Raw genomic sequence first — 22,806 nt, 5'->3', positions numbered from 1 at the left:
TTGTCTGACTTCTGGTTTATTATGTTGCTAATTGTGTTTGTTGTACTGATAGAGCTAGCCCTGCTCCTTTATAATACATACTTTTGCACATACTTAACACAGAAATTCTGGTACATCAAGTAATACTTGCTGAACCAATTTAGAGACCTAAATATAGGTGGTCAGCATGTGATTCTCTATTTTTATGAATTGTTAATTATCTTACAAAATAAAAAATAATTTCTTCCCATTGTTTTTAATATGTAGCATTTCATTATAACTTCATTATTTCTCTCTTATTACCTTTTAGGGCTAGACTTATGTACTAGACTAGAAACCCCATTATTCGTTTTTTTTTGTGTGTGTGTGTGTTAGGCAGTGGGGTTAAGTGACTTGCCCAGGGTCACACAGCTAGTAGATGTTACATGTCTGAGGCTGAATTTGAGCTCATGTCCTCCTGAATCCAGAGCCGGTATTCTATCCACTGTGCCATCTAGCTGTTCCAAAACCCCATTATTCTTAACTGTAAACTTTATGAAGGGAGCAAGAGTTTTTTCCCCCCCTCTTTAATAATGTGCATATCATTTGGCCACTAATTTTAGCCAGAAATAAGGACTTGGTTTCCATCATATTTTCAACTTGGATACAATTGGTTGAGAAAAAGTCTAGTCTAAAGGATCAGTTTTCCTTCGTAATATTAGAGTTGGTCTCCTTTTTTGGCCCTTAATTTCTACCTTCTTTGGAGATCCCAGTCCTAGCTGTTAGAGGCTAAAGGCAGTACATTAGGAAGAATCTGGAGTATTATCCTGAATTTTCAGATCCATTCATTCAACATTTCCACTGGTTACACTTCAACAATATGCCCTTGTGAATTCTGCTAGCCTGCCAGCATTAAATTTCACCCTCGATTCCTTCTTGGCTTGCTAGGTGGGTAGAAGCAAATGAGGTAGCCTGAAGGGAAATGGGAAAATTGGAAACTTCGAGGTACAAAGCAAAGAATTTCCTTCTTGTAATTTGCTCATTAGATCAGAAGAGGGAAAGCATGATGAATGTAAGCAGAAGAGAGCTCCATTGCATTGAGCTTATGTCTTTCCAGAGGAAAAGCAAAGAATCAAAAGAAATGAAAAACACAACTCACACTGGGAAGCTCATATTGTGTGTATTCATTCACTCCCCAACATGGGTACAGAGGAAATGTGGAGGAAAATTCTTTTAGTTTCTATGTGACTGGAGTATTTGATCGCACAGTGACACATTATCATTGCAGGATGATGTGGGCAGCAGGAACTGTAGCAGCCATGTCAAGTATTACATTTCCAGCGGTCAGTGCACTTGTTTCACGAAATGCAGAGTCAGACCAGCAAGGTGAGGTCAATTTTTATATCTTGGATTGCTTGGCTAGTTCATTTACTTTGCCCTTGTAGAGTTATATATTGGTTTCTTTAGCTTCTGTTTTCCTGCTTGACTTCCCCCCCCATTCTCTTTCTTTGCTTTTTAATTTTACTTTTTAAAAAATTGAACACAGATCTGTTTTCTCTCCTTTTAACCTCTCCTCCCCCTCCCCCACTGTTCCTCCTTCCCCCAGAAAAAAGAAAAACAAAACCCAAGTAACAAGTATATATTGTCAAGCAAAACAATTTTCCACATTGGCCATATCCTCATTCCCCCCAAATACACACACACACACACACACACACACACACACACACACACACATATACATATACACACATACATATACATACACACACATATGTACATATATGTATATATATGTATACATATGTATATATCAGCTTGCATTCTTAGTCTATTACCTCTCTATTAGGAGGTATGTAGCCTGTTTCATCTTGAGTCCTTTGAAATAATAGTTGATGAATGCATTGATCATAGTTCTTGAGTCTTTCAAAATTATTTGTCTTTACCATAGTATTGTTTTTTAGAAATTGTTCTCCTGGGTCTGTTTACTTCCATGTCAGTTCATACAAGTCTTTCCAGATTTCTTTGAAACCTTCTACTTAATCATTTATTATAGCTCATTACATTCATATAGCATAATTGGTCAGCCATTCCCCAGTTGGTGGGTACCTCTTTAGTTTACAGTTCTTTGGTATCACAGAAAGGGCTGCTATAAATATTTCTGTACATTTTGGGGTCCTTTTCCTCTTTGATCTCCTTAGGGATGTAGACCTAGTAATAATATTACTGGGTCAAACATATTTTCTTTTGAATTTAATGTTTTTTCAATTTTTGGTTAGAAAGTCTTCCTTTTTCTTCCACCTTCCCTCCACCATTGAAAAAGTAAAATAAAACTCTTGTAACAAATTTGTATAGTCAAGCAAAACAATTTCCCATTGGCTATGTCCAGAAAAAATATCTCAATAGGTGCTACGATTTCATCACCTCTTTTTCAGGAAGTGGGTAGTATGCCTTATAAGTTTTCTGAAATCGTGCTTGGTCATTGTGTTGACCAGAGCTCTTAAGCCATTCAAAGCTGATTATTTTTACCATGTAGAAATCATTCTTCTAACTTCTCTGTATCATTTCATAAAAGTCTTCCTAGGTTTCTTTGTCTCCTTCATCATTTTTTATGGCACAATAGTATTCCATCATATTCACGTGCTTGTGATTTGTTTAGCTACTTCCAACTTCATCAGCACCTTTGATTTCCAGTTCTTTGCCACCACGAGAGAAGCTGCTATAAATATTTTTGTACGTACGACTCCATTTTCTTTCTGATCTCTGTATACTAGGATTGGTAGTGCTAAGTTGTAAGACATGCACAGTTTAATAACTTATTGTCCATAGTTCCACATTGCTTTCCAGAATGGCTAGATCAATTCATAGTTCCACCAACAGTGAGTGAGTTAATGTACCTGTTTTCCTGTAGGAATACCTGCTTCCTCTCCTCGTGTTCTCCCCTTCCCCCCATTTATCATTTTCATTTTTGGAGGGTCACTTTTGCCAATCCTGTTGGTGAGAGTCGCTTTTATTTGCATTTCTCTAATTACTAGTGGTCTGGATCATTTTTTTTTAATATGGCTATTGATAGCTTGGGTTTGAAAATTGCCTGTTCATATCCTTTGACCATTTATCAATTGGGGAATGACCTTTTATTCTTATGCATTTGAATCAGTTCCCTGTCTGTCTTGGAAATGAGACCTTTATCAACTTGCTACAAAACTATTTTTCCTGCAGTTACCTGCTTTATTTCTGCTTGGCTTTCATACTTTTCATGTTTTTATAAAATCTATAATCCCTAGTTTTGAATATTAAAAAGGCTAGTGGAGCTATCTTGCCTTTCTTTCCATTCAATTTTGAATTCTCACTTTCACTCTTTATCATCAAAAATAACTGCTTATATTTTTGATTAGCTCTGTCTTCTAAGTCAGTATGGATCATGATAGATAAAGCGATATAGTTTGTTAAAAGATCATGTCATTTGCTAATTGACTTAGGAAACAAAGATTTTTGTTGTTAGAAGAGAGAGTAGAAAAAGTAGATTAAAGAGGTGCATCATATGTTCATTCAATAACCTTTTTAAAGTGCAAAGCATTGTGCTTGGTCGTGGGAGAAAATACAGAGATTGGATATGGTCTCTGCCTTCAATGATGGATCTTGTAGGGATACAATACAGTTGCAAAAGGGATACAACACAGTTAAGTATGTAATACTTTGTAATAACTCCTCTACAGAGTAGAATATGATACTCTAGAAGAATTACAGGATGCATATGAGGTCAGAGAAAGGAGAATTATTTCCAGTTTGGGGGAGGAGGCAATTGAAATTTTTGTGAATGGTGGAGGATGTGACATTTTAGTTGGGTCTTAAAAGAGGAGAGTCCTGGACCTGGACTGTAGACCTAGTAATAATATTACTGGGTCAAAGAGTATCCCCAACATATTTTCTTTTGAATTTAATGTTTTTTCAATTTTTGGTTAGAAAGTCTTCCTTTTTCTTCCACCTTCCCTCCACCATTGAAAAAGTAAAATAAAACTCTTGTAACAAATTTGTGTAGTCAAGCAAAACAATTTCCCATTTCAGATGCTTTACTGTGTGACCACAGGCAAGTCACTAAACTTTTTGTCCTCTTCATTTTTGTCTTCTGTAAAATGGAGATGAAAATAGCACCCACCTTCCAGGGTTCTTGTGACGCTCAAAAGGGACTATATTTGTAAAGTACTTTGCAAACTTTAAAGCATTATATAAATACTATTATTATTGTTACTTTTTTACTTTAGTATGATACATTGGTCTGATACTTTAGTATGGTAGTATGGAGGGAAATAATATGAGATATAGCTGGGAAAGTAGAAGGCTTTGATTGCTAGGCAGAGTTATTAGTGGCTAACTACTCACTGTTCTGAGTAAAGAACTGATTTGATCATATTTGTGCATAAGGAGGAAATACATCTGTTATCAGTGTACAGATAATATGTTGGAGGCAGAAGAGAGTAAAAGAGAGAAGACTGTTTCGGTAGTCCAGGTGAGTGGTTAACAGTGAGATTAGCAAGGAGGGAGGTGGCATTGGAAGGGGTGACAGATTTGGAGTCAGAGAACCTGGGTTCTGTTTCCTTGCTTTGCTGCCGTGTGACCTTGGTCAAGACAGCTTCCGGGTTTCATTTTATTCAGCTGTAAAATGAGGGAGTTGGAGTAAATGATCTCAAAAGTCCCTTCCGTCTCGAAATCTAAAAGGATTGAATTTGAGAATTAGAAGTGGAATTGGTGGTACTGTTTAAATGGTTGGCTTTGGGACTGGAGAAGAAAAGGTGAGTCAGACACCAGTTAGGTTTTGAGTGTGAGTGGTGCAGCTAACTGAAATATGGAGTAGTCAGAAGAGTGGTTGTTTTGGAGTCGGAGTTGTCTTGGGGATATTGGGTTTTGAGGTATTGACATCAAGGTAGAGACATCTAGTAGGGAGTTGGAGATGTGGGACTGGTGTTCTTAAGTGAAATTGTAGGGCCTGAACACAGAGATTAGAATCTGTCATTCATGTGGGGACAGTAACTGAAGCATTGGGAGTTGATGGCATTGGCAAGGGAGAATGTGCAAAGAGATGACAAGAGAGGGCTACGGAGAGATCTTTGAGGTTATTAAAGGGTTGGAAAAAGAAAGAGGAGTTAATAAAGAAATATACAGAGAAATTCCCCTGGAAGGGTTCTGCCATGTGGTATTTTGGGAGCCAGGGGAGGAAGAGAGGAGGATATGGCCAGTAGCAGCAGATACCACATAGTGATCTAGAACAGGAGTGGGGAACCTGTGGTCTCAAGGCCACACGTGGCCCGGTAGGTCCTCAAGTTGCAGCCTTTTGACTGAATCCAAACTTCATAGAGCAAATCCTCTTAATAAAAGGATTTGTTCTGTAAAACCTGAATTCAGTCGAAGGGATGCACTTGAGGACCTAGAAGACCCCATGTGGCCTCGAGGTCACAGGTTCCCCACTCCTGCTGTAGAGTATTATGACAGAGAAAAGGCCAGTTTGAGATTTGCATGTGACAGACAAGTGGAGAAAACCTTAAGTAAGATGTTAAGACTATTCTAAAGATAAAATGATGAAGGAACAAGTTCTTCAGGATCAAGGCACTGATGATTTAATATTCTCTCCTCCTCTCTAACTTTTAATACTGTCACAATTAGGCCTTTCCCTTCTTACTCTATTCTTCCTATTCCTTATCTCCCCCTCCCCCCCCAATTAATCGTTGGAAGATAGTGGAGAGTGCCTATTATATGGAAAGATAATGTTCTTTATTCCATGATACTGGAAATATCCATAATGAAATTGGAGCTGAGGACCAGAACTTTGTATATATTGGATATAGTCAATTCATTATTTTCTGACTCTATAGCAGATTTGAATTAGGACAGAAATTAGACAAACTGTTCACATCAGCTGAAAAAAGCAAACATGTGAGGCAAAACGTTCTCTGTGTTTCTTCCAGGCAGTTATGTAAGGTTCACCCAAATAGCGCAAATCAGTCCAGTTCTTGAAAAAATGAGGGGTGGGGCAGTGTTAGATATAGAGCGAATGCGCGCCACCTAGTGGTAGAGAAACAAGTTAGCAACCACTCTGCACATACACAACTATAGTTTCAGAAGCAAATAGATGGAGTTTTGATTGCTCTTTACATTTTAGCCCTGGGATACACTTTTAGACTTGCTTTATTAATAGAGATGCTTGTCAATACTATTATTATAAAATGAAAGTTGAATAAAAACTATGGTTTTTATGTACCTGGCATCTTACCAGTCTGAAAGCTGCAAACACTGATATTTGTGATACATTCTGATACACAGCTTCAGTGTAATAACTAGAGGAGGAATAAAAAAAAGGAATGCAGAAAATTCTGTTATGGTATAGGTCGCAAGGGTGGGGAACCTGTGGCCTCAAGGCCATATGTGGCCCTCCTGAGTCCTCAAGTGCAACCTTTTGACTGAATCCAAGTTTTACAGAACAGATCCTTTTATTAAGTGGATTTATTCCATGAAGTTTGGATTCAGTCAGAAGGCTGCACCCGAGGGCCTAGAAGGCTACATGTGGCTTTGGAGTCTCAGGTTCCCCACCCCTGCATACTCTAGGGGGTTCTCGGTTATTGCAGTTCAGACAATTTAGTGTAGTGGAAAGAGCCCTACACGTGGAGTCAGAAGATGTGGGTTTGCATTCCAGTACTCCCCTTTACTAGGCATGTGACCTTGAACAAATCGCTTTTTACTGATTACTCTGAGTTGCAATTTCCTCATCTGCCAAATAGGGATATTAATATTTGTGCAACTTCTTTCTTAGTGTTACTGTGAAGATCAAATGTGATGATGCATGTAAAGTGCTTTGTAATTTTAAAGTATGACTCGGATACAAACTTGTGATGGTAACACAAAAGACCACAGTCTGAGTAGTAGGTAAATTGTTTAAAGTTTATTATAAAAAACCGCAGCTGGAGGATTCAGTCCCAAGTGGCGGTGGGTCTCAAAGTTTCAGTGACTATAATGACATATTTATACAGTTGTAGATATGTAAGAAGTCCAAGAGGGATGGGAAGTGAGCAGACTTTATCAGGGTCAGAAGCAGAGAGATATAAGGAGACATCAAGGACACATTTGGTGCTTACTTCAAGGTAAAACAATCCGGGAATCTGGCATTGAGCAGTAGAGGAATTTGGGACAAGATTAAACAATTCAGCAGCCCAGATGAGATAAGGGCATACGTGAGATTGTTTGCATGGGAACAAATGGAGGAGACAGCCATGTCTGAAAGGTAGGGCTGTTCATTTATTGAATAGTAGTATCTGTGGGAACCCAAGGAAGAGATGGATTTGAATATCTGAGAAAAGCAATCCTGCTGTCTTTGCAGGTTTGCACATAACTGAAGACTCTTTTACTTCATCATAAAACAGGCCAGATAGGCCCCATGTTGATTCTAGTGCCTTGAGTTAGGGTGGTCAGCATTTGTAACAGAAAGAAGTAAGTACAGTGGGAAGATAAATGAGGCAGATTTTAAGTATAAAGGTATATGGGGTAGCCAGGTTGTGTTAGAGCACTGGAGCTGGAGTCAGGAAAACCTGAGTTCAAATATAACTTCGAACACTTATTAATTCTTTTGTTGACTCTGGATAAGTCACTTACTGCCTCTGTCTGCCTCAGTTTGCTCAGCTGTAAAATAGGGATAATAATAGGACCTAACTCCCTGTATGTTGTTCTGGAGATAGAGTGAGATATTTATAAAGCATCATACAGTGCTTATAGCACTATATAAATGTAATTACTAACTATTATAATTTAAAAAAAATTTTTTTTTGGCTACAAACTGTTCCTTCTAATATGCTATAAGATTCCCCTCCCTCACATCCTTATTTTGACAAGGAAGGTACTTTGTGAACTTCAAAGTGCCATATAAATGTGAGTTTTATTATTTTTTTTGAACTTCCACTATTACTACTAATAGTAGTTCAGATAGAATGTGGTCACATACTGTTCCTTCTGTCTGTCCAGATATATAGGATGTTCCAGAAGTTTTAGGCTACTAAAGCATACCAAGCCTTTGAGGACACTGTGTATTTGTGGCCAATGACAGATACTGTGGATAGAGCCAGTACAGGCAATGAAAAAGGAATGAGATGTATTTCCAAGTTGATGTAGTGAGCAGAAAAAAGGACTTGTGAGTTTTACTATGCTCGGTAAATATAACATAAGCTATTAGCTGACATCTTATCAGCCCTAGAAAGCTCCAGAAACTTTTACTTCTGATATGCTCTGCAGATCTTCACTATAAGTGTCAGGGGAGTGGTTAACTAGTAGATAGGTTATGTGTGAATTGCCCAAGGATTGTTTTGCTACTTCTGTTGGAGATTTTTGGTGGTGGTTGGGGAGGGATAGATTCATAAAGCCATTATTTGCCCATGGACCTCACTGACTTTCTAGTCTGCTTCAGGATTTATGAAGGCGAATCCAGGCAGTGAGACTAGGTATATAATCAATCAACAAACATTTATTAAGCACTTACTATGTGCCAAGCCCTGTGCTAAACTTTTTAAAACCTTTCTTTTTCCTGATATCAGGAAGCATGGCAGCAAGTCACAGAATCCACAGGACTATGATATTATGCCAGACTTTTGAGACATGATGTAGTCGTTTTGCAGACATAGAACCCTGTCAGTGAAAATGTCCATGACCTCACTTTCCTTTATTTTGCTGCAGGAGTTGCCCAAGGAATAATAACTGGAATTAGAGGTCTGTGTAATGGCCTTGGACCAGCACTGTATGGCTTCATCTTCTTTTTGTTCCATGTGGAGTTAACAGAATTGGAATCAGTTCAGAGTTCTAAAGAAAGTGCCATTCATGATTCTGGCAGTAAGGTAAATTAATTAGTAATAAATTCATAGCTTATAACAAACTGGTTTTATCTAGATGACAATAAAATTTTGTTCCAGGACTTTTGGATAGTTCTTATATGTATGTACACACACACACACACACACACACACACACACACACACACACACACTCACTTTACATAAAAATGACATGTATTCAAAGGACTGAAACCTATTGAATGTCCACACTAAGTCTAGCACCAGTGTGGTAAACTACTAGGAGTGGGTCATTTCCAGCCCTAGCTGGTAAAAGCTTCCATGCAGATCATTATTGAGATAGAGTGCTTTCAGCCTGGGTAAGGTAGGGGAGAGACAGCCTCAATCATTCAATCAATCTAGTTTTTAAAATGATTTAACTTCTCAGATTTAGATCCTTGAAACTAGAAGACTACTATATTACTTTGGTACATTTCCCATTCCGAGCATTTAGTATAGGTACCCTTATTTAGAAATATAATGTAGAAGTTTTATGTTAGATAAAGTAGAAGATTAATTCATTTTATACTTCCTAGGTGGCACAGTGGATAGAGTGCTAGGTCTGGAGTCAGGAAGACTCATCTTTCTGAGTTCAAATCTGGCATCAGACACCTATTAGCTGTGTGACCCTGGGCAAATCACTTAATCCTGTTTGCCTCAATTTCTTCATCTGTAAAATGATCTGGAGAAGTAAATGGCAAACCACTCCAGTATCTTTGTAAGAAAACCTCAAATGAGGCCATTAAGAGTCGGATATGACTGAAAACGACTGAAGAACAACAGAAATTTTGGACATGAACTTCTGGGATGGGGATGAGGGATTATAAGATGAAGAAATAGTCTAATTTGGATAGTGTAGCTTGCTTTGGTTCCCCAAAATTCCATTTTGGATTCTTCCTAAGAGCAGTCATTTAGTGCAGAAAGCAAACATGAAAAGTGTGACTTCATATATTTTGGGAAGGCAGAAATGCTAAACACATGCAAGGATCTGAGTGATTTAGGATGTTTGGAAAGAACAGATTTTTGTCATCTACAGTTGACTCCATTCCACTTTATTTTCTTCTTGTTTCTCCGGCTATCTCAGGGAGCCATCATTCCCGGCCCACCTTTCCTGTTTGGTGCAATTGCAGTCCTCCTGGCTTTCCTGGTTGCCTTATTCATCCCCAGACACAGCAAAGCCAGCAGTAATAGGAAGCACAACAGCAGCGTCAGTGGCAACCTGCCCACCAACCCAGAACGAGGCAGTGATGAGGACATTGAACCCCTGCTGCAAGATAGCAGTGTTTGAGAACTCTCTTCTTAGGGGGAGACTGCACATCCACGTCCTGAGTTGTGGACATTGCAGAAGGAGGGAGCTACAGCAAGCTTACCACTCCAGAGAACTGTGGAAAGGGCTGAAAGAATATGAAAATTATAGGACCCTGTGGTGATGATATTGACACCTTCCCAGGGCTGAGTTTTTGAGACTGATCTTCACCCTCCCCCACTCCCCCCATTCTGTTGATATATTAGGAACAAGGTAAGATTTGAAATTCTTATCTGCAAATGATATGCACCTCTAATGGTGGTCCAGAGCCCTAACCTTGAAACTCCAATGTAAGGGGCACCTCTGTAGCAGAGAGAGGAGTTCGACTACCTTTAAAAGGAGAAATGCAGTTAGTCATGATGACTACAACCTTTTGAAATTGCTTGAAGCAAACCATGCAGGCTTTAAATTAGACTATGTTTCCTTTACAAGAGACAGTTAAGGTTCATTTCTGTGTTTCTGCTAGTTTCCTTGAATGTATATCCCATTCAGTCACGTGGTTTGGGGAGAGGGCTAAACTTTACAGTCACTTTTAGGAAGGGAATCATCTTAACATCAGTTTGCAGTGTCTTTATTTCATCCTTCCCAGGTCTTGACTACAGCAAAATTCATCATGCCAGTGGGCAGTAATAATACAGAGAGCAATAATGTTCTGTTTTCTATGACATAGAAAGAAAATGTTCTTTAAATATAGATCATGTTGAACCACCAAATTCAAAGTTTCAAAAATGATTTCAAAGGAAAAGAAAAGTCTTTACGTGGGCACACTGAATAGAAGTTACTCCCTTTCCTCCAAGGCTCAGTAAATGTGAACCTTCCTAACTGTGTGGGACAAAATCACTGGGTGCTAAGGGAATATATATCCAAGTTTGCGCACACTTATTACTCAGTTCCCTCTCCCCATCTCCCTTACCTGACCTGTGAAGTCTTTGTTCCCATTAATTGCACTACTGCCTTAACTGCTCTGTGATGTGCATTTATTATCATATTTAGCTTTCATATCAGTCTCTTTATCTCACTTGCTGAATCTCATGGGAACATTCATGTAAAATTCCTTTCTGAAAGAGTGATGCTTTAGTGGGCCTAGTTTCACTACAAGTCCCTCAGTAACTTTTGAGATGTTTTATGGGGGAAAAAAATCTACACAAATTTATATGTATTTTGCTGCACCATTAAAAGGACCATTGAACAACATCCTACTCTAATGAAGCACTCCTATGAATGTTTTATATGTATGAAATATATGTAGATATTTGTAAGGAGTTTTAATTTTTTTCCTGATGGGGTGCTGTGTAAATCTTGTATTTATAAATGTAATGAGGGTATTGACTGAAAAAAATATATATATACAGCTTTTATAAACGATTGTGTACTGACTGAATACATTTAAAAGAAAAAAATATATTTTGAAACATGTTCTGCCTTGAAAAGAGGTAACAGGCTTTTTGTACTCTGCTCTTGGTTTTTAAGTAAATAAGCTTCCTAATGCATAATAAATTTACAACTTCAATGTTTAAGTCTCTTGTTTCTTTAAAGCAAATAATACCAATAGTTTTCTTTTTATATAAATTTCTGATAAGCCACATGAAATGAGACTTTTCCTTGCTATTATATGGATGGATATTGAAGTTCTCACAAGTTTGTTTTCATGGACTCTTTTTATATATAGGCATCTGGCCATCTTTTCATTTTAGGTCTCCAGATTCACAAATCTTTGAAATCTCTAAGATCTCTTGGACTCACACTATTATTTTTTTCCTCTTTCCTTTCTTTTTTTAAATTTTTTTTAGAAACAAGTTTTTACTGTTTTTTTTTACATCACCAGAATTTTGCCCCAGTATTCTTTTCCTTTCCCTTCCCAGAGAGCATTCTGTATGATGAATAATATTTTCAAAGATCAAAAAGAAAAAGGAAAGGAAAAAAATGAGTGATCGATACATTGAAAAAGTCTGAAAATGTTTGTGATATACCATGCATGTCACACCGTTTAAGTAAATCCATGGATGACCTATTGAGTTGATTTCAAGTAAATTAACAGTGTTCATGTTTTATCAAGAAGGCAAATTGAAGCATTTAATCTTACAAATTGGGGGAGTTGTGCTTTGCAGCCATTCCTATGCTGTAAAATTTTAATTTGAAAATGTCATTTGACATCATGAATATGGTTTGCCAGGTTTGAGCAAAACATATCTTATACAAGTTACGCTGTCCATTTAAGATACTGCTTCATTCACATGGAACAGTTTAGTTGTGAAAACGCAGAAAAAGATATTTTTGTGGGAAGGAAAAGAATTAAATCAACTATCAAAAGAAGTGTGCTATTGCTGCTGTTAGAGATGAACATTTTGGTTCCTGAAAGTAGTAGGAAAATAACTTCAAATAAAAACTGCTAAGATTAATTTAAGGAGGCAGCTTTCCTAACTTGGTTTAAGTGTTCGTATTTTTGCCACAGTTTTATTTTCTGTTCCCAAACTGTTTAAATGCCATCTGAAAGCTGTGATTTTTTTTTTATACGCCAACATTTATTTATTTATTTGTATGCCAATTTTTATTAAAAACAATCTTTTAATCTTTTAAAAACAATCTAATAATCTTAATTTTCCTACTCCTTTTAGGCATCAAAATGTTGAATCTGTGATAGCAACCTTAGGTACTCTTAACAGTTGATTTAACTTTTCATTTTAAAAATATTTTCCCTGGGGTGGCTAGGTGGTACAGTGGATGGAGCACCGTCCCTGAAGTCAGGAGGACCTGAGTTCAAATGTGACCTCAGACCAAACACTTGACACTTACTAGTTGTGTAACCCCAATTGCCTAAAAGCAAAAAAACAAAAACAAAAAAACCCTTTCCCTGTCTCTCTCTCCAGTATACTGTTTCACATGAACAGAATAGTTTCTTAGAAGGGACAGTATACCTTACAAAAGCACCCCTTAACTAGTTTTGCCTTTTGCTATTGATTACCTTGAAACCACACCGGGCACTCTGTCCTTGATACGGTCACTGAATAATTCTTTTTCCTCAGGTTTTCCTGCATAATTTATTCCATTTTGAAGGCACACTTGACGCAACCAAATAAATGTAAAGGTTCTCCTCTTTGTACTAATGTTTATAGTTTTATACCCATTCACATACATTTGCTTATGCATTCTTAAAGTGTTTTTCTATGCCTTTGGCATTGGCTTTGGAAACAGAGGCCCTAAGTTGGAATCCTGAGTGATCTTGGGCAAATCCCTTTATTTCTTTGAGCCTCTGTTTCCGCATCTGAAAAATATGAGGTGTTTGAACAAAGTGCTCTTAAGCTCAACACATATGATCCAATGTCTCTAGATTTCCTTTTTTCTGAGGGTGGTGGGGTGGTGGTGGTAGTGGTAGAAACTTCACAAAATTTGTTAGGGTGAAAACCCTCCTTTTTGTCTCTGTATGTGTGTGTGTGTGTGTGTGTGTGTGTGTGTGTGTGTGTGTGTGTGTGTATACGTTTTCCAGTCAGCCAAATCAGTTAATTGACATTCTTTTTTTTTATTTTTAATTTATGGAATAAAACAAGCATTTCCATAACATAGTGCAATAAAAAGATGATTGTACATGCACAACTTGCTGTTCTTTTCAAATATACAACAAAATTTTCATGTAAATTTCAACACCTCCCTTCCTCCCCTTGGCTACTATTAGACACAAATAGGCATATATATGTAAACTTGTTCTATACATACTAATACTTATCAGTTCTTTCTCTGGATGCAAATGGAATCTTTCTTCATATGTCCTTTGTGGTTAATTTGGGTATTTATAATAGACAAAATAACTTGTTTGCTCCAAGTCACAGAGCCAACTGGCTCAATAGATAGAAAACCAGCTATCTCACGTAGAGTTATCTTGCCTTCTCCAGTTAGAACATAAAATCAACCAAGGCTAGATCCATGTTTTCCACCATTTTTTAAATTTCTCACACTCTCTGTAGTACTGTTGTTGAGTTGTTTTTCTGTCATATCCAGCTGTGACCTCTTTTGGAGTTTTGTTAGCAAGGATACTGGAGTAGTTTGCCATTTCCTTCTCCAGCTTATTTTATAGATGAGGAAACTGAGGCAAATGGGGTTTAGTGGCCTGCCAAGGTCACGCAGTTAATAGGAGTCTGAGGTTGGGTTTGAGCTCAGGAAGATGAGACTTCTTAACTCCAGGCTTGGCACTGTATTTACTGTGCCATCAAGTACTCGTTGGTCTCACTCTAATTTCTGCCTCTTCTTCCAGAAGTTTTGTCTCATTGAGTTTCTTCCCAAGTAATTGATGTTTTTAGGTTTATTGAATCTGAATGTTTCTGATTCTTATCTATTTTATCCAAATAGTTTTTTATTTTTGTAACAAAAGATTATAATAATTCAAGATAAACCAGTGCATTACCCACATCTCACCAACATATAACACACTCTGCATCTATAGCCTACCACCTCTCTTCAACCTTAAGAGGCTTTTAGAAAAAGGGGGTAAAAAGGGTGTGTAAAAGGAAAAAAAAAAGGCTGGTACAGAATACCCCACCCAAAGTACGACATGCTGTTCCACAAGCACATGGGGGAATTCAACGGAAAATGAATTCAGGCATAAAGAGCTTATGTCACAAAGGGATAACCCAAAGCTCTAGTTTGCTAGCAGTCTTTTTCTTCCATTTCCTTCCATATGTGGCATGCTGTCTTTCTGCTGGCTTCCGTTTCTCTTCTCAGTGCTTAGCACAGTGTCTGGCCTCCTGTAAACATTTAATGAATGCTTGTTGACTTGACTTGCTGGAGGAGTTCCCCTGAGGCATTAACCAAATAGTTTTGGATTGCTGCTTTTTCATATAATTTGAGTACTAGAACTACAATCCCTTTCATTCCTTCTTTTTTCTTCATTATATCCCTTGATATTTCAGAACTTTTGTTCCTCCAAATTTTAAAATTATCTTTGTCTACCTTTGTAGCATACTCTTACGTAGTTTGGGATAGCAATGTGTTAGTTATTTTAGGTAATATTGTCATTTTATTACATTAGCATGGTCCAACCATGAGCAATAAGTACTCCAATTATTTATGATTTTTAATTTCTTGAGAATATTTTGTAGTTGTATTTCTGTGTATTGAGTGTTGGTAGATTGACTCTCACATGTTTTATGTGTTTTGTAGTTATTTTGAATTGGATTTCCTTTTCTGTTACTTTCTTTTCTGTTTTGTTATTGCTGTATAGAGTGTGAGAAATGAGTTAAGTTTCCACATAAGTAGATAAGAAATCAGCACAGACAGGCTGACTTCTCCCTCCAGGGCAGGGAGTGATAACACAATTCTAGGCATGTAATGTATGTTAGGGGTGGGGCATATAAGGAAGATTGTAACCCAGAAGGATTAGGACCCATCCTGATCCAGAAGGGAGGAGTTAGGCAATTACTAACTATAAAGCTTGCTCTGGCTTCTTTTACTGCGTGCATTTTCTCTCCTCCCAAGGAAGTGCACCTGCTTCTTGTGAGAATCGAAATGGGGTTGTGCGGATTAGGTGACGTGACATTTGTAAAGTACTTTGCAAACCTTAAAGTGCAATATAAATACTAGCTATTATTACGACAGCTAGACGGAATAGTTGATAGTGTTGTACTTGGAGTCAGGAAGATCTGAATTTGAGTTCTGCCTCAGACATTTACTTTTGTTGTTGTATGACCCTAGTCAAGTCATTTTACTGCTCAGCCTCAGTTTCCTCATCTGTAAAATAGGGATAAAAATAGCACCTACCTCATAGACTTCTGGTGAGGATCAAGTGAGATAATATATAAAGTATTTTGTATTCTTACTCCCTTCTTCCTTCTCTCTGTCTCTGTAAAAAATGCGTATATACTTATACATATATATTAATATATATATACACACACATATGTATGCTAGCTATTAATGTTAGGTAATACTTTACAAAGTCAGACAAAGTAATAATTCATTTAGATCGAAAGATTTAGAGCTAGAATGGACCCAAAGGACATCTAGTCTGTTTCTATAATTTTACGGATGAGGAAACTAAGGCTGAGGGATGATAAGTGATTTTCTCAAAGTCATGAAAGTAGTAAGCATCAATGTCAGAATTTGAACCCAGGTCCTATGATTTCCCAGTCAGTGCTTCTTGAATTAATGGTCTAATGTCAAAAGGGAAATAATGCGGAAAAAATTAAGAATGAAGGGCAATAGTACTTTCAGACGTTGAATTATAAAGTAATGATCATTGAATATCTTTTTTACTGATGAAAAAATAGAAAAGTAGATCAGTGGAATAGTCTAGGTAAGGAGGAATCAGAAACAGTAGACCTCAATCACCCAGTGGTTGATTTTGGAATGTATTTGAACTTATGCAAATAAAGTGTCTAAAATGTCCATACCCTTTGACTCAGTGATTTTGCTACTAAGCATATGTATATGTGTGTGTGTGTGTGTATGTCAAAGAGAAAGAAAGGACTCATGCAGCAAAATATACGTAGTAGTCCTTTTTTGTAGCATCAAAGAACAGAGTAAATGCCCATCAACTGGAGAATGGCTAGTCTAAATTGTGGCACGTGAATGTAATGGAATATTATGAAAACAGTGAGGCATGGGAAGCCTTAGTGAACTGTGGCTGAATGACAAAAACAGAATCAGGCAAACAAGATGCACAATGACTACAACAATGTAAATGGAAAGAACAAAAAAAAATAGAATTTGGGTACTGTAATTATAATGACCAAGTTTGGGCCTGAAGAAGAGATATGAGAAAGCAACTTCCTTTTTTTGCAGAGATAGGAATTATAGGTCTGGAGTACTGTGTGTATATATATATATATATATATATATATATATATGTGTATATATATATATATATATATATACATATATATATATATGTATATACTGTTAAATTTGGCTGATGTATTGGTTAATTCCTTCTGTTATATTCTTTGTTACCATGAGACATGAGCTTTTATATATAAAGAGATTATTACCTTTCTCCCTCTGGAAAAAGTGTGTTCAGTGTGTAGTACTGGTCCTGGATAATATTAACAATAATATATGGCTTCAATAGTTTTTCTTACTAATGATTGGCATCTAGGTGGTGTAGTGGATAGAGTTCCTGGTTCAGAATCAGGAATACCTGAGTTCAGATCTAGCCTCAGATACTTGCTATTTATCCTCTGTCACCCTCAGTTTCCTCATTGTAAAATGGGGATGATAATAGCACCTACCTGCCAGGGTTGTTGTGAAGATCAAATGAGATAACATTTGTAAGATAGTAGCACAGTGCAGGTGCACATAGCAGGTGCTAAATAAATAGTAGGCCTTGTTACCCTTCCTAGAATAGGGGATGATATTTGGTCTGTACACTTTTTCCAGGTGCAGGGCAGAGCTGTTCCTCCAGCCTATTTCAGCTTGTCTCAGTTTGGTGCTCTTAAGGAATTCTGTCTCCAGTCTCTTTAAAGGGATAAAACCTTTTCTCGAGTCTTGCCCCAAGCCAGCATTATTAAATCATAGCCTGTCGAGATTTTGGTCTCAGACAACTTTTCTTTTATATCAAGGGAGGATAAATGTATAGATAATAAAGGGCAGTAAACAGTTAAGGAACAGTTTCTTTGGATCGTTAATTTCACTGTTCTGCACATGGAAGGATTTTTCTACCTGCCAGTACCCTCCCCAAACAAACCTGTATTTAACTAGGTTGGAAATATTTGTTTTTATTAACTTTTTATTGTTTTTATTTTTTTTATCAACTTAAAAATTTTTTTTTATTAACTTTATAGTAAGGCAGCATATATTTTTATGTGTCCTTGAGATTGCCCCCGGTAAAAGTAAAACATAACCTCTTTGGGAGCAGGAATTGTTTCATTCTTTGTCTTGTATCCTCTACCCAAACAGTGCCTGTGCCCTTAGTAGGAAAATGCTTGTTGTTTGATTATATGTCTGAGGGCTGCAGTCAGTGGGGAGCAGACTAGGCTTCTTTCCTTAACTCTGCCCCTTTCTAAGAAGAGAGAAACAGATAGTTTGAAGAATTAATGGAAGAGGAAGGTTGGGGGGGGGCTTCTCCTAGGCAAGAATGGAGGAAGGGAAAAGAGAGGAGTGAGTAATCTGTGTGAGGCTTATCAGCCTCATATGATCATCTGTTTTCACAGGCTCAGCAGCTATTGATTGCCATCCTTTGCACCTGCAACCTGCAAGAATTCCATTGTACAAGGACTGCAGGGTGGGAGAAATGGTGCTCCATGAGAGGCCATGTGCCTCTTATACACCAACTGAATATTGCTCTTCCTTATAACTTGACAAGATACCGTTTCTGTGACAGCCATTTTATCCCCAAGGTTCTCACAAACCTGTATTTCTGAGACTTCTGGGTAAAAAAAATCTGTTTGATTGGCACAGGTAAACTTCTAGGATCCTGAATCTCCCTGGCAACTCAATGATTGGCAGATTGGAAGCAATATAAGAGCTAGCTGAGTGGGAAAGGGATATATAATATAGATGATCTAAAACAAAATATATCAATAGCAAGAAAAATATAATTCTTGCAGGTGACTCAGGCCTGTAATCCATTCTGCTTTTTGAAAGCAAACTAATTTTCCAAAAAAACCCACTTTCTTTATGACACCCTCTGCTTTTTGCTGACCTACAATAATTATATTGATTACTGCATCAAGTCCAAACTCTATTGCCTGACTTTCAAGACTTCATAATCTGGCTTACTTGTCCAACTTTTTTTTCTCTATTTCTATCCAACATATGCTTTCCAATTTAGCCAGACCAGTTTCTAAAATGTATTAAAAATTATTGATACTTTGTACCACTTATGATTTTTGTATTCTGCATTTGTTCAATTCCCAGTGATTAGCACAGTGCCTGTAACATAGTAGGCGTTTAATAAATGTTTATTAGACTATTATTGAATTTCATTCAGCAACTGTTTATTGAATTCTTATTATGTTCTAGGCACAATGATAGGCTATTTATACTTAAAATTGCACTAAGACTTTTGAGACACCTTGTCTTGTTTCTCTTGTAAACTCTTATTCTTCAAAATGAGCTTTCTTTTTTTTTATGTTTAATTTTTCCAATTACATATAAAAACAATTTTCAATATTTAAAAAATTGTTTTGAGTTCCAAATTCTTTCTGTCTCCCCACCCCCCCATTGAGAAGACAGGCAGTCTGATATAGGTTATACATGTGCAGTCATGCAAAACATTTCCATGTTAGTCATGTTGTGAAGGAAAACACAGATAAAAAAACCCCCCAAAAAACCCAAGAAAAATAAAGAAGAGGCATGCCTTGATCTACATTCAGACTCCATCAGTTCTTTCTCTGGAGGTAGGTAGCATTTTTCATCATAAATCCTTCAGAATTGTCTTGGATCCTTGTATTGCCAAGAACAGCTAAGTCATTTACTGTTGAACATCATAAAATATTGCCGTTACTGTGTACAATGTTCTCCTGGTTCTGCTCATTTCACTTTGTTCCTGTAAGTCTTTCTAGATTTTCCTGAGAGCATCCTGCTCATCATTTCTTATGGCACAATAGTATTCCATCACCATTATATACAGTAACTTCTTCAACCATACAGATCTAGTAGTGGTATTGCTTGGTCAAAGGGTATGCGTGTTTTGACAGCACTTTGGGCATAGTTCTAAATTGCCCTGCAAAATAATTGAATCAGTATACCACTTCACCAACAGTGCATTAGTGTCTTAATTGTCCCACATCCCCTTCAACATTTGTTGACATATTTTTTAACTTTTTTGTCATATTAGCCAATCTGATAAAGTTTGGGGTGGTAGCTCAGAGTTATTTTAATTTACATTTTCCTAATTAATAGTGATTTAGGACATTTTTTCATATTACTATATATAGTTTGATTACTTTGTCTGAAAAGTGCCTGTTCATATCCTTTGACCATTAATCAATTGAGGAATGACTTTTATTTCTATAAATTTGACTCAGTTCTCTATATTCTTGATAAATGAAGTCTTTATCAGAGAAACTTGCTGTAAGATTTTTTTCACAGTTATAATTACTGTATATTTCCCTCCATTCTATTTTCCCCTCTTTATCCTGCTCTCTCTTTCTCCTTTCATCTTGTCTGTTTCCTGTATGGTAAGATAAATTTCTATACCCAACTGAGTATGTATGTTATTCCCTCTTTGATCCAATTCCAATGAGAGAAATGTTCATACACTCACACCCTGCCTCCTCCATTTTCTTCTTCATTGTAAAAGCTCTACTGTGTCTCTTTCATGTCAGATAATTTACCACATTCTACTTCTCCTTTTTCCCTTCTTGCAGTGCATTCCTCTTTCTCATCCCTCAATTTTATTTTTTTAGATAACTGTCCCATCATATGTAGCTCACATTCTTGTCTCCTGTCTATGTATACTTCTTCTAACTGCCCTAATAATGAGAAAGTTTTTTAGGAGTTACAAATATTGTTTTCCCATGTAGGAATGTAAACAGTTTAACCTTATTGAATCCCTTATGATTTCTCTTTCCTGTTTACCTTTTATGCTTCTTTTGCATCTTGCATTTTAAAGACAAATTTTCTATTCCGCTCTGGTTTTTTTCATCAGGGATGTCTGAAAGTCCTCTAATTCACTGAATATTATTTTTTCCCCCCTGAAGGATTATACCATCATGCTCCTGGGTAGCAGACTAATCTTCTAAAATACCACTTTCTTCTTGTCACCCTTATTTTTTTTAAATAAAAATGACTCTGTATTAATTGCTGCATTGTCTAGTTCATTTATGATATAACTTTTTATATCTAGTTCTTGAATTTAATTGCAACTTAAGATGTGATCTCTCCAGTGTCTCTCTTGGGCCTGTCAGGGCCAGAGCAGAGGGTAGAAGTAACTCACAATTGGGTAGTAGACATAGGGATGAAGAAAGAGTCTGAATGAGGCCAGAATCTTTAGCAGAAATCTAGGAGACTGAGGTAGAAGTCAAGGACTTGACATCTAAAATTAGCCATTCCAATCCAATTGTCAGTGGCAGGTACATTCAGACTGTAAGGGAGATAGGACTCAAAAAGGTCTACTGAACCCATTCAAAGGGATCAGACATGACTGGCCAGAGCACAAAATCTCAAATCAAGAACTAATGCTGAAAATATGAGTAAACAGAACAAAAAACAAAACATGAAACATAGGAAACAGTATCTGTTGCCCAAGAGTTAAACCAAGAGGAAGACAAGGACCTCACAATAACTTAAAGTAGAGCCTTGCCGGAAAAAAAAAAACAAACCATGGCTTGGGCACAAGAATTACAAGAGTGGTAAAGAATTGGAAACTAGTTGAGGTGCTAATTACTTGGGAAATGGCTGAATAAATTATAGCATATGAATGTGATGAAATACTATCATGCTATAAAATGGTAAAGGGGACAGTTTCAAAGAAGCCTGGGAAGACTTCTATGAATTGATATAAAGTGAAGTGAGCAACACCCAGAGAACAATATATACGATAAGGATAACATGGTTAAAACAAACCATTTTGAAAGACTTAAGAACTCTGATCAGTGCAATAATGACCAAGCATAATTCCAGAAGACTCATGATGCAGACGCTGCTCACTTCTGCCAGGAGGTGATAGACTCAAGATAAAACATGAGACATACATTTTTGGGACATGGGTCAATTTCCAAATGGAAATTTGTTTTGCTTGATTATGTGTGTTTATTATGAGTTTTCCCTTTTCTTTTCCAGGGACAGTGGATGTGAAGGGAAGTGGAAAGAAAAGAAGTCTGTTGGGAATTTTTTATTTCTGTTTACAAATTTTTATTATTTGGGGCTTAGGGCCATCCCTCCTGTGACTTTTGTTTAACTGAAAGCTTATCTTCTATTAAACTCACTTCAATGGGATGTGAAAATTTACTTGGGGTCTTAAGCAATCCTTAGGTAAGAAGCCAGAAGAAAATTCTGTGGAGAAAATGATTTATTATATCATTCAGGAAAAATTAGTTTAATTTTTATAATTATTAATTATAATATTGTTTAATTAACAATAAAATTGTTTAAATCCAATCTTATGTAATTAACGTTTGTTTACATCCACGATATTTCTTGACCTCATTAACTCTCTAGGAATGCCAGAGATGTCTTATAAGCAAGGTATTTCTGATTCCCCCAGGTCTCCAATCCATCCAAAGCATTCTTGTTTTGGGTTACCACACCCAGGTAGTTTTGAAGGGTCTATGCTAAGCTTCTGTTTAGGGTTACAGTTACTCCTATCTATCTCAATCTACTTGCTTTTAGGATGCCCTCTTGACAAAATTGCTTAACTATGGGGTTCCTGTGTGGGAAACCTTGGTTAAAAGCCTTTATCATGTAAATCTTCCAGAATTGGGGCGGGGTGTGGGGAGCCATTCCCCTTCTGGCTCTTGCTCCTCTACCAAATGACCTAATAAGTTTCTTTCTATAACTTTTAGATTTAGGGGGTCTGTTCTCATGAACATGAATTCTTAGCTGGCTCCAACTTCTTGGTGACATGTAAATTCCTTCTTCTTTTAGCCTATTTGTGAACCCTCTAAATGTGGTTTAATCTGTAACCTCACTTACTTTACCTGCGGAGTTTGTTTAACAAAGTTCATTTCCATAGGGGATGGGTGCAATTATGACTGTTTAAGTTTGTCCAATTTTTATGACACTGAAGCAAGTATCCTGTTATAAATCTGT

The 22,806-nt window shown here is 36.9% G+C and overlaps 1 protein-coding gene across 2 annotated transcripts in view; it reads left to right on the top strand.

Moving 5' to 3' along the window:
• Positions 1-21,959, top strand: part of SLC71A2 (solute carrier family 71 member 2) — an 84,664-nt gene extending 62,705 nt beyond the window's left edge. Inside the window, exons 10-12 of one of the 2 annotated variants that reach the window (XM_021004550.2) lie at positions 1,247-1,344; positions 8,668-8,825; positions 9,904-11,635. In XM_021004550.2, the coding sequence (XP_020860209.1) occupies positions 1,247-1,344; positions 8,668-8,825; positions 9,904-10,107 (460 nt within the window). In that variant the 3' untranslated portion in view covers positions 10,108-11,635. Of the gene's footprint in view, positions 1-1,246; positions 1,345-8,667; positions 8,826-9,903; positions 11,636-21,837 lie in introns of those variants that run through there. The other variant, XM_078153017.1, reaches the window with a different exon arrangement.
• The last annotated feature ends 847 nt before the right edge of the window (positions 21,960-22,806 follow it).

Source organism: Phascolarctos cinereus, unplaced genomic scaffold (assembly GCF_003287225.1).
Source record: "Phascolarctos cinereus isolate Bilbo 61053 unplaced genomic scaffold, phaCin_HiC Scaffold_4;HRSCAF=312, whole genome shotgun sequence".
Lineage (NCBI taxonomy): Eukaryota > Metazoa > Chordata > Mammalia > Diprotodontia > Phascolarctidae > Phascolarctos > Phascolarctos cinereus.
The sequence above is the reverse complement of the archived record's forward strand: the minus strand, read 5'-3'. Positions and strand labels throughout refer to the sequence as shown.